At 40.6% G+C, this 16,547-nt stretch overlaps 1 protein-coding gene across 3 annotated transcripts in view; it reads left to right on the forward strand.

Annotated features, from left to right (window-relative positions):
• ZBTB7C (zinc finger and BTB domain containing 7C) overlaps positions 1-16,547 on the forward strand; it is a 78,039-nt gene that overhangs the window by 40,907 nt on the left and 20,585 nt on the right. The window contains exon 1 of one of the 3 annotated variants that reach the window (XM_069963215.1): positions 13,840-14,027. The exons of the other annotated variants lie outside the window; for them this stretch is intronic. Within the exon in view, the coding sequence (XP_069819316.1) occupies positions 13,963-14,027 (65 nt within the window). The 5' untranslated portion in view covers positions 13,840-13,962. Of the gene's footprint in view, positions 1-13,839; positions 14,028-16,547 lie in introns of those variants that run through there. 3 annotated transcript variants of the gene reach the window in all.

Raw genomic sequence — 16,547 nt, forward strand, 5'->3', positions numbered from 1 at the left:
GGCCGTCCTTGCCTTAAAATAATGAACTGTATTGAACTCTATGGGAACAGAAGCCGTTCTTCACACACTATATTGAACCATTACATGTCAATTATTTTTGGATATTTTTGGTCATCGTTCACACTCTGTTGACACAATGTATGGACGTTCTAATGGACATACATTGTATTGAGTTCTATGGTAATATGGTCTTTATTACATGGAGCGATAATCTGCCAAATTGGCCTGATTGGGCACATTATTGCTCTGTGTAATAGGGCCTTTAGAGTAAAGAATTCGCATCTGTGCTGATGGTAAAATCTTCTTTCCTCTAGACATAGAGCATTTGACCTTGTCATGGTTACAGACCTTCAATAGGTGTAAAAAGATCTCTGTACTGTCCATTCATATATTTGTACATTGTGATCAGATCGCCCCTAAGACGTCTTTTTTCTAAAGTAAATAACCCCAAGCTTGATAACCTGTCCTGGTACTGTAACCCACCCATTCCCTTAATGACCTTGTTGCCCTCCTCTGCACCCGCTCCAGTTCACCTATGTCCTTTTTATATACTGGTGCCCAAAACTGTACACAGTATTCCATATGTGTTCTGACCAGTTATTTATACGGAGACAAAACTATGTTTTATCATGATAATTTTTTCCTTTATTGATGCATACTTGGAATGGCCACCCTGCAGCACAATTGGAGGGTGCCAATTGATTGTTATGACAGCCAGGGGCATTCTGAAGCCTCCCTGTTACTGCCATGATAGATATCTTGTAATGCCATCATTGACCTCCTGGGGACCACGCCTTATATTGGCATAAACTGATCATCCATGCCAGCTATTTTACAAAACTGACAGCAGCATTTAAATGGGGTTAAAATGGCTTCCCTGATGGTCCAGTAGGGGGATTGGCTACCTACACTGTGATCATGGGAAACTGATCTGTTATACTTACCACCAGAAGCCTCTGTGACACTGCTGTCTTGGATCTACGATTTTTACAGGCAAGTACTCATAACATCAATCAATGCAATACATAGGTATTTCATTGATCTCTACGAGCAATCATGGTATAGTTCCTAGAAGGGACTACAAAAATGTGTAAAGAAAAAAAAAAGTTTTAAATCTTTTTCAATTTCACAGGGCAAATGTTTTTTTCCCGATTTTCCAGCATATTTTATGGAAAAATTAAGTGGGTCATTAGAAAGTTCAATTGGCTTTGCAACAAATTGGTCCTTAATGAGTTAAATCTCTCTCTTTCAAATGTCTCCTTCCCATCACCCTGTAGATTGTAAGCCCTCGCGGCAGGGTTCTCTCTCCCTGTGCATCAGTCTGTTTCTACTTGATTTTACATTGCGATTTGTATGTTAACCCATTATAATTTATACAGTGCTTTGGAATCAAAGGTGTACGTATAAAGAATGAAAAAAATAACTACAATAATAACTACAGAATACCACAAAAGAAACACAATAGATGGGGAATTTTTTTTTAGTTTTTTTTTTTTTACAGTATTATCTATCTGTAAATGGTTTAAAAATGAAACCCTGTAAAAGTTGCAAAATTGCAGGATTTTGTTTTCTCCTACAAAAATTTTACATACAATGTGTACATACAAAGAGTGAAAAAAAAGAATCTCCAAACAGCTCCATCCATTTTTTTTTTTTTTTTTTAGTAGTAGTAATATCTATCAGTGAATGGTCTAAAAATTAAACCCTGGAAAAGTTGCAGAATAGCAGGATATTTTTTTTGTTTCCCCCTACAAATATTTTAGATTTGCTATTCATTGCATTTTATGGTAAAACGTAGGGTAAAACGTAATTTTTTTTTTTGGGGGGGGGGGGGGGTAAACAATTCTAAAAAAAACCCCCACATTTATTTAATATGAAAATGATTTTTTTTATTTAGTTAAAAACTATTAAACATCTTTATTTGAACAAGTAATGGTACAATACATTGCAGTGTATTGCACTGTGACGGCTGTCCTAGAAAACTTATATTTAAAGGGAAACTATCAGCAGTAGAGGTGAGCAAAGCACAATTCAGCTTTTGAATCCCGCTGTCTGCCCGCTCCTTGGAGAAGGTGGAGAGAGCCCAAAAACCTTGTTGAAAACATGGATCAGAAGCAGGATAGTTTGCCTTTTAAATGGTTTTCCAGGATCTAGAACTGTTGTCGATCAACTGTTCATCACTGTATAGTGGCCATGCTGGGTTACTGCAGTCCTGCTGTCATTTACTTCAATTGTAACTGAGCTGCAGTAACCCAGCACGGCCACTACACAATGTATGGAGCTGTCTGCTTCCAGCTTTGGTTCTCTGTACATGTTAACACTGGAGCATTCTCTGTGGCGCTTCTCACACTCCCTTTCATGTGATAACATTTCCTTTCAATCATTTGTGCATTGCAATAATTTTTATAGGAAGGTATGGTGTTATAAGGAAGTCCATCAACACAGCCTATTAGAAACTATAGACATCATAGAGGGTGGAGGTAAATTCGCTCATCACTCCTCATAATGTCTTCATTGCCTATGGCTGTGCCATGTCTGCCATGTTGCTGCCATATACTGCAGCGCTGGCACAGGAAGCCGATGTGTCTGCATCCAGGCTGATTCACAGTGTCATAAATAGCCGCGGACTATTACATCATTCTTTATAGACTCTTACACCCAAAAGGAAGCAAGAACAAATGACAGATATAATATATGCAGTATCCATTATACATAGACATGCAATAGGACGGAGGAGAGGTGTGGGCATCAATGACGGGAGGGAGGGGATCTCCTTCCTGACAATTCCCTCTCGTCCAGCAGGATGCATATTATTGGGATTGGTCTGCCCCATTGAGAGCACCTTCACCTTTCACTTCCATATAGATATAAACCTCGGTGGTGATGGGTGAAGGGGAGGAATTATGTCAGCTTAAATAGTGGGAAAGGAGAGGTCACTAGTAAGGGAGTAGTGAGTTATGTGGCTCCCTGTGCCATGCTATACATAGGCCGGATTATTTCAGACTCTTTTCCTACTACATATTCATTGCATTTAGACCCATCATTATTACTGTCACCACTAGGGGGAGTGTTTTGTCACATTTTATACCCGATTGTATTTGTACTTGTGACAAAGGGGACTATTTGGAGGGGATCTGTCCCTGGCCTGACACTCTGCTGTGGGGATTCTGACAACCTTGGCTACAGTTGTGTTAACTTTGAATAAAGAAGAATACCCATACTCACAACTATGAATGATCCGTCAATGCTGTCCATGTACACAGAGTGGAAAGTCCAGTAATGCAGGCCTAAATTTGCACAATTGGCATGAGCTTCCGCCTCAACTTATGCAGGGAAAACAGCAGGCATGTCGGAGAGTAGCAACTTCTCCAACTGCGTTAGATAAGTCCTGGTACAGACTGACAGGATTTGGACTTGTGAGCAATACTCCCCTCAGCATGGACAGGTCTGGTTTCCTTGCCTGTGGTAGTTAACCCCTTGTAGCTTTAGCAGGCTATAGCCTTGTTTTCAGGAACTTGAAGAGAACAAGAACAGATTAGACTTAGTTACTTTAGGCCCTGGCCACAGGACCAGTCCCTGGAAAGAACACCCTCAGGATACTCTGCTATGCTGTATTCTCTTTACACTGCAACCAGGAACTAAGAACTGACTTAAACCTTAGCACATGGCTTTCTCCACCCCTACTTATAAATCCCTACACCCCTGTTTGGGTGGCCATGGGCTCCCCTGGAGCTCAGGGCCCCGGGCTACTGTTCAAAATGGACCTATTATAATCCACTACTGACTTACACATGGGGCCCACTTATGCATACCTTTGCAAGAGTGGACATGGGTTCTGGGGCACTGCATGTAGGATAGAGGAGGGCGATAAAAAGATGGTGGGACATCTATCTCTATCTCCAACTGGAATACTGCCACCATGTGGTTGGATGACTGCGTGACACTTTAAGGCGTTTAGATATGTGGGCCAATAGAGGGGGGGGGGGGCTTGACACCTAATTATTTAGACTGTAGAGGGTACTGTGGCCCACACTCCCCATTGGTGGGTTGGGGGGGAGGGGGGGTGAATAAAAGGAGATAAGGGAAAATCATGTGGTTGACATGATGACATGCGGACTAATGATGTCATAAGCATGATAATAATGAGACAAGAAGCAACGGTGATGTCATAAGTGTAGTGATGATAGGAGTGTGCAGGTTGACAGGAGCACAGGTAGCAGTGGTTGTATATATGGAGTGACTCCGCTCCTCTCTTTTCTCAGTCCCTACCACTCCCTGAGGGAGAGGGGCCCTGGTAATAATCATCCCGCCCAGGTTTGAATAAACATGGTTGGGATTTCGTGTTTGTATGTGTCTCGCTACTTAGATTTTAACAGGTGCTGAAACACCTTCTTGCCTGGGGGTGAGCGCTGGTTGCTATTAGGGTGGGTGGTGTAATAACACATTATCCCTGAGACGAAATGTACTAAATGTAGGTGTGCAGGGAGGAGGAGAGCCGGCCGCATTGTCCTCTCTGCATTGTGCTCACTCTGCAGATCAGGGCTGTCACCCTGTGTGTAAGGGAATCACAGAGAGAAAGAAAACCCTGAGCCCTGCTGGATTATGTGTGTGCATGGGAGGAAGGCTGGATACTGAGCTCCCTGTGTCGGGGGCAATAACACAGGCAGAGCTGTGCTGGGTGGTGCCTGACTGGGTATTTATTCCTGCAGACTGTATCATGCAAACATAATAATGGGCAATACCTGTAACATAAGGCTACAGTATACGGGGGTCCTGGGCTAAAGCAGTGACTACTACAGTACTATGGTCTCCCAACACATGGGGTATATCATACATGAACATCTGACTATGGCAGCAGTTAGGGCCCTTTTACACGGAAAGATTATCTGCCAAAGATTTGAAGCCAAAGCCAGGAATGGTCTATAAACAGAGAGCAGGTAAAGGAAAGCCTGAGATTTCTCCTCTTTTAAAATCCATTCCTGGTTTTGGCTTCAAATCTTTGGCAGATAATCTGTCAGATAATCTTTTTGTGTAAAAGGGCCCTTAGGCTAAGTTTGCACTAAGTTTTTTTCATCCGTTTTTACAAAGGGGGAAAAAAAAAACAGAAAAAATGGGTGCATTTCTGTGCATTCATTTTGATCCGTTTTTCCATTGACTTCCATTATAAAAAAGGATCAAAATGCATCCGTTTTTCTTTAGAGCACACAAAAGAGGTCGACCAAGTTTTTGTGTATGTTAAAAAAAACAGGTGCGTTTTGATCTTTTTTTTTTTTATATTGGAAGTCGATGGAAAAACGGATGCACACAAATGCATCTGTTTATTTAAAAACAAATGAAAAAAAAAAAAAAATAGTGTGAACCCAGCCTTACTCCCAGGTGTCACATGATTTACTGACATGACCAGTGACTTGTCTATATACTATACTCTTCATTATAGTGTGATCCTTTCTTTCTTTTTTATATTGAAATGTTTGGAGAGAAAAGTTACATTTAAAAAAAAAATTGGGAAATTTGGGCGGTCCTGTGATGAGCAAGGGTGGGATTTAAAAATGTTTCAAGAGGTTAGAAGACATCTATACCGCTTCCCAATGTGACCATACTCCTGTCCATAGGTAATAGGATATGTTGCATGCAGTAAATAGTATTGGAGTGTCAAAATGTAAACTTGAAGCTACTGGTAGCTAATAGGGTGTCCGATGATGGAGGCCCAGTTGTAGGTGTAAAAGTTGTACCTGGGTCCTGGGACCTCCCCCTGCAATAGAGGAAGACATCAGTGTTATCAATGACCCATGATAGGTGAGTGGTCTATTCCAGCATTTGCAATGGTGCTCAACAATTTTAAGAAAACACATTGGGGAGCAAAGAGAAGGTGAAGCCAATGTACCAAGGCGTGCGTGTGTGTGTGGCGGGGGGGGGGGGGGGAAACTGGTTTATACTATTACAGAAAAAGAGACAATATGACCTCATTGACCGCGTAGCTGAGCAGAATGTGACGCTGAGCTGACATGATATACAATAGGGCCGCATTGGGTATGTGAGCCATGGCAGGCCAAAGCGGTGCCACGCTCCTACCCTTCCTCGAGACGTCACCTGGCGGTCATACAATGGCGATCGCGGCATTGGGCATCCTGATGACCTGGAGGACCACTATAGGGTCAGGAGAGGTATTGTGTGTGGGGATGAGGGGCAGCCAGGAATAAGGTGGCATGGTTTGCTTATGGGAGGGGCCAGGCAAATTATTTGCACGCCTTGCCTATGTAGTCTGTGTCTGCCCCTGCTCTAGACCTTTGGACATGATCCAGTTTGTCTATGGTTTTTTGCAGCTTTTCATATATATATATATATATATATATATATATATATATATATATATACTGTATATATATATATATATATATATACACCTAAATGTACATGGCAGCTTAGGCCTGGTAAAATAAACCTGATGGAACAAGCCTCAGTACACGGTGATGCAATGAGGATCATCAGGTGTTAGGTTTGGTTAATTGTTCTCTTAGGTATTGCAAAAAAGAGGTGTGAAAACCGTGGGCACCATTGTGATAGACTCTATCCGCAGGATAAAGTTATACTCTGCATGACGTATACGGTTGTAGGATATGGTAAGGCTGGGTTCACACTGCGTTTTTGCAATCCGTTTTTTTAATCCGTTTTTTGCAAAAAACGGATGCATTTGTGTGCGTCCGTTTTTCCATTGACTTCCATTGTAAAAAAAACGGATCAAAACGGATCCGTTTTTTTTAACGGACACAAAAGTAGTGTCAGCTATGTTTTTGTGTCCGTCCAAAATCCGTTTTTTTTTACAATGGAAGTCAATGGAAAAACAGATCAAAACGGATGCACACAAATGCATCCGTTTTTTTCATCCGTTTTTTGGAAAAAACGGATAAAAAAAGCGAATTGCAAAAACGCAGTGTGAACCCTGAAATCCAATGGGTTATAGAAATTATCAACCAATACTGAAAGGATTCTCATTACCAGGCAACAAATTCCCAGCCACAAACTGAGAGTGCAGCTTAATAATGGGGATAATAGACAGGATTTCCTGCTGCCAGGTCATGAACATGGCATTAAAGGGATACTCCACTGATTATTTTTTTTCAATCAACTGGTGTCAAAAAGTTATATAGATTTGTAATTTACTTCTAATAAATATCTCAAATCTTCCAGCACTTATCAGCTGCTGTATGTCCTGCAGGAAGTAGTGTATTTTTTACACAGTGCCCTCTGCTGCCACCACTGTTCATGTCAGGAACTGTGCAGAGCAGGAGAGGTTTTCTATGGGGATTTGCTACTGCTCTGGACAGTTCCTGACGTGGACAGAGGTGGCAGCAGAGAGCACTGTGTCACACTGCAAAGAATACACCAGCTGAGTACCCCTTTAAGTGTTCAACCTCTGCATCAGATGCCTTCTTTTCCCCAACACAATCTTGTCTCGCTAAGCAGTGAAAATGAAAAAAAAAATCCTATATACTCACCTCCACCCTTCCCTCATTGCTGCTGCTGTCCAGTCTTGCAGTCACTGCTGTAGATCGCTTCTTTTTTCTTCCAATGATGTGTTGTACCTGTTCAGCCAATCGCTAGACTACGTGAACAGTTCTTACTGGCAAGAACCATCAGCGGAAGAAGGACCACAGCGGGGATCAGAAGACTTAACAGTAGAGGAGCAGGAGAGGTGAGTATGCAGGCTCTTTTTATTTACTGTGTACACTGAGATATAGAACAAAAAAGTAAATTATGCAAAAAAAAATAGTTCAGAAGCATTTCCTCTTTAGATGAATTAGTTAATAACGCCACTAATTTTCTAGGTGTAAAAGCGTAAAATCTGTATGACACTGAGATAGTGCTTTAAGCAGCCATTCAGCACCAAAAAGCGACAGTCCGCCATTCTCTTTATTGGATTTTCCACCATCGTACGAGTCTCTTACTGCTAATGAGATAAGCCGCTAGACTGTAACCTGTCGCTGACATCTGACTCTTATGTGCTCTTAGCTCTGGTGCTAATGAAAGAAAATTACACCGAGGTCCTGTTATTACCAGACTAGGCCGCATCGCATCATCCGCAATCCTGTAGCCAGAGCTATCACAGCCCCATCGTCTCTTCATTTATTTTCAGGGCATAAATCCTATTTCATGTAAATAAAGCCCCAGACATTATACAATGAAATGTTCTGCAGTATGTGTGTATAATATATATATATATACTCTGTGGAGGAGATTCATAAAACATGGTGTATAGTGAAACTGGCTCAGTTGCCCCTAGCAACCAATCAGATTTCACCTTTCATTCCTTACAGACTCTTTGGAAAATGAAAGGTGGAATCTGATTGGTTGCTGATGTTTGGTAAATTTCCCCCTATATATATATAATTATTTTTTTTTATTAAGGATTTTGACCATTTTCATTGTAGCAAACAAAACAAAAAGTAAAACCAAAACCATTTGCATATTGGCTGGGGTATACACTGGACATTGTGACACATCTCTCCTGACACAATGTGGACCAAACTTACTGGGAGTGGCAGATACATGATCAATGTCCCTCCTCACACCAACATCGCCAGACAGGTATCTAATGAAATATATGCCATTGTGGCAAACCGGATTGTCCGCTGGCAGAGAATTTGGGCAGAGGGAGACTAAGAGCTCCTAGTGTGTTGGCATGGTCGTTTAGACAGTACCACTAAGCACCATTTCTAGTATTGCCCTTTAAATTTCTTCATCTGGTGGCCGAAGTTGGTCCAATTTTATAGTAGCTATATTTTTGTACATAGGAGCAGTATTATAGTAGTTATCCAACGAGGGAGACAAAGAAGCTGTCCCCAGGCCAGAAGAGGCGTGATCAGTCACGTGAAACGGCTGTAGCCATCGGACGCCCCTGCTTCCACTTCCCCTCCCCACTTCGGTCTATCTAGACAAAATAAACGGACTTATACCGCAGCGGTTTTTGGTGAGTGCAAGCTTCTTTGTCTCCCTCGTTGGATTACTTATACTCTTGTTACAGCTTAGCACCCCTATGCTGCACACCGTAAGCCTACTATCCTTACCATACATGTCCTAGCTCACGGGTGTACATGATATAACATTGGACTCTGGTGCTAACTCAGACCTTCTTCCCTTGTTGGATTATAGTAGTTATATTCTTGTATATAGGAGCAGTAATATAATAGTTATATTCTTGTATATAGGAGCAGTAATATAATAGTTATATTCTTGTATATAGGAGAAGTATTATAGTAGTTATATTCTTGTATATAGAAGCAGTATTATAGTCTGTTATATTCTTGTATATAGGAGCAGTATTATAGTAGTTATATTCTTGTATATAGAGGAGCAGTATTATAGTAGTTATATTCTTGTATATAGGAGCAGTATTATAGTAGGTATATTCTTGTATATAGGAGCAGTATTACAGTAGTTATATTCTTGTATATAGGAGCAGTATTATAGTAGTTATATTCTTGTATATAGGGGGCAGTATTATAGTAGTTATATTCTTGTATATAGGAGCAGTATTATAGTAGTTATATTCTTGTATATAGGGGCAGTATTATAGTAGTTATATTCTTGTATATAGGAGCAGTATTATAGTAGTTATATTCTTGTATATAGGGGCAGTATTATAGTAGTTATATTCTTGTATATAGGGGGCAGTATTATAGTAGTTATATTCTTGTATATAGGAGCAGTATTATAGTAGTTATTGAAAACATAGAAAAGAGAGCTTGCACTCACCCAAAAAATAGCTGCAAATCAATCCATTTATTCAGTCTTGGCAGACGTGATGGCCATCAGGACGCCTCTGCTTTCACTTCCCCTCCCCACTCACGTCTGCCAAGACTGAATAAATGGATTGATTTGCAGCTATTTTTTGGGTGAGTGCAAGCTCTCTTTTCTATGTTTTCAATATATTTACTCTGCTATTAGCTTTTTGCACCCCCATGCTGCCCTCCATTGCCTAGATTCCTCACACGCATGATCCTAGCTCATGGGTATACAGCTGAGACTACACAGACTCTGGTGCTAACTCAGACCTGCTCCACAAGTTATTATAGTAGTTATATTCTTGTATATAGGAGTAGTATTATAGCAGTTATATTCTTGTATATAGGAGCAGTATTATAGTAGTTACATCCTTGTATATAGGAGCAGTATTATAGTAGTTATATTCTTGTATATAGGAGCAGTATTATAGTAGTTATATTCTTGTATATAGAAGCAGTATTATAGTAGCTATATTCTTGTATATAGGAGGCAGTATTATAGTAGTTATATTCTTGTATATAGGGGCAGTATTATAGTAGTTCTCCAAAAAGGGAGACAAAGAAGCTTGCACTCACCAAAAAACTGCTGCGGTATAGATCCGTTTATTTCATCTTCATAGACGAGAATGGGGAGGGGAAGTGAAGGCAGGGGCGTCCGATGGCTACAGCCGTTTCACGTGACTAATCACGCCTCTTCTGGCCTATATTATAGTAGTTCTATTCTTGTATATAGGAGGCAGTATTATAGTAGTTATATAGTAGTATATTCGCCTATATACAATAATATATTCTTGTATATAGGAGCGGTATTATAGAAGTTATAACTACTGTAATACTGCCCCTATATACAAGAATATAACTACTACAATACTGCTCCTATATACAAGAATATAACTACTATAATACTGCTCCTATATACAAGAATATAACTACTATAATACACGGAAACTGGAGAAAAAGGAACGGCTGCACATCCCATCTATGGCTGATACTAATGCCGCTAGGCCTATATTAAAAATCAACACCAGAGTGTCTGTATATGAATTGATCAAGCCATATTGCCCCGTGTACCACCGCGCAGGTCCTCTGGTCCACACGGGTCCCTACGCGGCACTAGTATCAGCCATAGGTGTGAGGTGCAGCACTCTGTTTCTTCCCTGAACCGCATTTTGTTTCTCTCTTTTCTCCGTGTATTGCACTCCTCCTGGTGAGACCCACATGACCGTAATTAGCAGGAGACACCTGAGTGCACATGGTTTTAATCCCTCCTGTTTTTTCCCATTCTGTTTGCTGCAGCTATGGTGAGTGTAATACCTTATCCAGACTTGTGCTGCTTGGGGGCGACCTTCTCCGCCGGCGGTGCTGGCCGGGTTCTGGTGTGGTGTTTTTGGGTCTGGTCCTGTGGCATGGGGGTCGCAGGGCCGTCCCATGGCCCCCGTTCCCTGGCTGTGCACGCCTGCGGGGTTGGTGGCCACTGACTGGCACGGTGTGGACTTAGTGTAGGGACCCATGTGTATCAGATACCGGCACGAGGTACATGGGGCAGTATGGCTTGATCAATTCATACACAAAAATCTGATGTGTTTTTTATTTAGCCTACCGGCACTAGTATCAGCCATAGGTGTGAGGTGCAGCACTCTGTTTCTTCCCTGAACCGCATAACTACTATAATACTGCTCCTATATACAAGAATATAACTACTATAATACTGCCTCCTATATACAAGAATATAACTACTATAACACTGCTCCTATATACAAGAATATAACTAATATAACACTGCTTCTATATACAAGAATATAACTTCTATAATACTGCTCCTATATACAAGAATATAACTACTATAATGCCTGTGCTCACATGTCAGTACCTTATGTCTTCCCCTCTCTGTGAGTGCAGCAGTGGTAAGTGTAATACCATATCCATACTTGTGTCGTTTGGGGGCAGCCTCCCCCATCTGTGGTGCTGGCCGGGTTCTGGTGGGGCTTTTTGGGTCTGGTCCTGTGACATGGGGGTTGCAGGGCCGTTCCATGGCCTCCCTTCCCTGCCTATGCACGCTTTGCGGGGGTGGCTGTCACTGACCGACACGGTTGTGGAGTTGGCGTAGGGACCCTTGTGAACCAGAGGACCTGCGCGGTGGTACACGGGGCTATTATGGCTTGATCAATTCATATACAGACACTCTGGTGTTGATTTTTAATATAGGCCAAGCGGCATTAGTGTCAGCCATAGATGGGATGTGCAGCCGTTCCTTTCTCTCCAGTTTCCACCCATAACTACTATAATACTGCTCCTATATACAAGAATATAACTACTATAATACTGCTCCTATATACAAGAATATAACTACTATTATACTGCTCCCTATATACAGGAATATAACTACTATAATACTGCTCCTATATACAAGAATATAACTACTATAATACTGCTCCTATTTACAAGAATATAACTACTATAATACTGCCTCCTGTATACAAGAATATAACTACTATAATACTGCTCCTATATACAAGAATATAACTACTATAATACTGCCCCCTATATACAAGAATATAACTACTATAATACTGCTCCTATATACAAGAATATAACTACTATTATACTGCTCCCTATATACAGGAATATAAGTACTATAATACTGCTCCTATATACAAGGATATAACTACTATAATACTGCTCCTATTTACAAGAATATAACTACTATAATACTGCCTCCTGTATACAAGAATATAACTACTATAATACTGCTCCTATATACAAGAATATAACTACTATAATACTGCCCCCTATATACAAGAATATAAATGCTATAATGCGGTTCAGGGAAGAAACAGAGTGCTGCACCTCACACCTATGGCTGATACTAGTGCCGCTAGGCTAAATAAAAAACACATCAGAATTTTGTGTATGAATGGATCAAGCCATACTGCCCCATGTACCTCGTGCCGGTATCTGATACACATGGGTCCCTACACTAAGTCCACACCGTGCCAGTCAGTGGCCACCAACCCCGCAGGCGTGCACAGCCAGGGAACGGGGGCCATGGGACGGCCCTGCGACCCCCATGCCACAGGACCAGACCCAAAAACACCACACCAGAACCCGGCCAGCACCACCGGCGGAGAAGGTCGCCCCCAAGCAGCACAAGTCTGGAAAAGGTATTACACTCACCATAGCTGCAGCAAACCAATGCTATAATGCTATAATACTGCTCCTAAATACAGGAATATAACTGCTATAATACTGTACCTATATACAAGAATATAACTACTATAATACTGCCCCCTATATACAAGAATATAACTACTATAATACTGCTCCTATATACAAGAATATAACTACTATAACACTGCTCCTATATACAAGAATATAACTACTATAATATTGCTCCTATATACAAGAATATAACTACTATAATACTGCTCCTATATACAAGAATATAACTACTATAATACTGCCCCCCTATGTACAAGACTATAACTACTATAATACTGCTCCTATATACAGGAATATAACTACTATAATACTGCTCCTATATACAGCAATATAACTACTATAATACTGCTCCTATATACAAGAATATAACTACTATAACACTGCTCCTATATACAAGAATATAACTACTATAATACTGCTCCTATATACAAGAATATAACTACTATAATACTGCCTCCTATATACAGCAATATAACTACTATAATACTGCCTCTTATGGACATGAATATAACTGCTGTAATCTTAACTCTATGTTGCTGGTTATGCTGTGAATTACAGTTCACCTCCAGACTGTAGCAGCCAGGCAAGGGTTAAACAGAAGTGGGCATAGCACAGAACCGTCAGTGTTTTTGTAGCAGAGATATTAGCAGGGAAAGCTGGGGCTGGGCCGTGTGATTATTGGCTCGGGTGTGGCTATTAGGCAGGTTTACAATCACACTCTTGGCCCAGATTCCATGTTCTGAATGAAGACACAAGGGTTGGTCTTTACCTTCTGATCTGACGTGCTGATGTTGTTGGGTGGGGGGGACTAGTAGGGTTGTTTAGTAGGTGGTGTGATTAGAATGCAAGCCAAAATCTCAGGCTTGTCTGGAGCACAGTCTAACCCTTAGGGACTGGGTGTCTCATCACTTCCCTGCATTGGATCACTGTACATAGCTCTGACTGCAGAGGCTTGAACCCAATGATTGCAAACTGCACCAATCTGCTCAGATGGGGTCATACCCCCGGCACCGCACCGACACCAAGGTACTGTACCATCTGCTCTTCTGAAAATCATATAGCAAATTATGGGCACAAACCTGGGGGTACAGGCAAAACAGGGGGAACATACTGTCAGTTGGTAACTCAGCTTTTTAGGGTTAGATTGGTTGTTCAATCTCATAATAATAAAGATTTTCTGGAAAGTTCTATAGACAGCACAAAGAACATGCAAAATGACAAACTGAGCTCTGCTTCATCTGTAGATGAATTCGTATATCAGAACTGTTTTCTGCTGGATAGATTGTTTGCTGATCATTATGTTTTATGTTTGCTTTTATGTCTATTGTAAACCATCAGGTTCGCCAACACTTCCCATTCATTTCACTGAACCCTTTCAAACTATTTTTTCAGTTCCTTAAATTCTCTCTCTATATTAGACAATTAAGTAATTAAGTTGAATAATATTTATTTTAGTTAAAGGGATATTCCAACCCATAGGAATAATTCTTAAAGTACCATCCAATGTCTCCAATACACGAGGCCCCCACTGCACGCTACTGTCACCGCTACATTGATGACGTTTTTTTTTCATTGCCATGTGATTGGAAGTCATGGAATGGACTATAGAGTCTGTCAGCTGCAGCCACATGGTAGTGGGCGAATTGTTATCATCAGAAGATGACAATGAGACATAGTTCGAAGAGAGACCCCTATACTGACAGCCAGGGACAGCCCCAGTTGTTTTAGCCCAATATTAAAGGGTTAAGTGATTTTTTTAACATTATAAAGGAAAATAATCATCATATATTCAGGGTATTAACTCTCTAATACATTGTAATCTGTTAAGGAAGGGAAACGTTTTTGTTTGCAGGACCCGTCATCAGGAGGACGCAATAGGCGCCACATTGTTTTTGGTCATCCTCTTTAGAGTGTAGCCAGCTCCATAAATATAAAGGACAGACACTCCTATATAAAAGTGGTGGGGCTTCCTTATAGAAGGGGTGTGGCTTTAGTAAATTGGTTGTGACCTAATATGTGATTTGATCTGTTGCAAAATCTATAAGGCCACTTAATAGTTGGTCTAAACTTTAGACTTGGAAGTATAAGGATGCAACAGATGTATCAAACAGCCTGATGCACTGTAATAAATATAGTGCTGCTTAACTTAGAGGGTCCCTGTCGCTTTAAGAAACTTTTGGCTTTTAAGAGACTGAGTGTCTGAGTGTTCAGATCCTGACCGATTGCTAGAACAAGCAGGGAGAGAAGCATTCGACTGAGTGCTTCTCCTGCTGCTCGGTTTACAAGCGCTCCATAGACTTTCATTGAATGACCATCTTGGTCACGTGGTACAAGGGTGGGAGAGAATGCACTTAAAAAATGTTGGTATGTCTCTACCACATATCAAAAGTTTCTTTTAGAAGACAATGTTCTTCTAAACTATCTAGTCTAAAGTTACAGTGTCTCAGAGTTTTAGAAAATCTGGGACAATGTCTGGGGACTAGTGGTCAAAAACTGCTCCTTAAAACATAGGGGTGACTTTAATGGTCTCTGTTTTAACGCACTTAGGGGAATCCTCTATTCGAAGATCATATCGGCCGTTCAGTATTAGCAAAGACTTAGTAAGAGAAGGACTTAGGGGTAGTGATTTCTGACACCTCACAATCAGTCACCAGGGCAACCAGGTGGTAGGGAAAGCTAATGGTATTCTGGGCTGTATATATATATAATGGTATGCTGGGCTGTATATATATATATATATATAAATATATATAATGGTATGCTGGGCTGTATATATATAAATATATATAATGGTATGCTGGGCTGTATATATATATATATATATATATATATATATATATATATATATTGGTATGCTGGGCTGTATAGCTAGAGGTATAACCAGTAGGAAGATGGAGATTGTGATGCGGCTGTATAGAGCTCTGGTGAGGCCACATCTGGAATACTCTGTCCAGTTCTGGAGACCTTATCTACAAAACGGATATTAATAAAATAGAACGGGTCCAAAGATGGCTACAAAAATGGTGGAGGGTGTGAGGTATAAACCATATCAGGAAAGACTTAAAGGGATTGTCCATCAAAAATCTTTCTCTTTCAAATCAACAGGTGTCAGAAAGTTATATAGATTTGTAATTTACTTCTATTAAAAAATCTCAAGTCTTCCTATACTTATCAGCTGCTGTATATCATGCAGGAAATGTTGTTTTATTTTCAGTCTGAATAAGAGCTCTCTGCTGACATCTCTGGTCGAGACAGAGGTCTGTAAGATTCTGGACAATATACATCTTGAAGTAATGGCAGATGTGCCCACCATTTCCTTCTTCGGCCTCTGATTATCCTTCATGATCTCTGCTTAGGCTGGGTTCACACTGTGTTTTTAGCATCGGTCTAACGGATCCGTTTTTTTTGACAGACAAAAAAAACTTAGCTGACACTACTTTTGTGTCCGTTAAAAAAAACGCATCAGTTTTTTTTTATAATGGAAGTCAATAGAAAAAAGGATGCACACAGTGGCATTCGTTTTTTGAAAAAAAAAAGGATGAAAAA

The sequence above is a fragment of the Dendropsophus ebraccatus genome, chromosome 3, assembly GCF_027789765.1.
Source record: "Dendropsophus ebraccatus isolate aDenEbr1 chromosome 3, aDenEbr1.pat, whole genome shotgun sequence".
NCBI classification, from domain to species: Eukaryota; Metazoa; Chordata; class Amphibia; order Anura; family Hylidae; genus Dendropsophus; species Dendropsophus ebraccatus.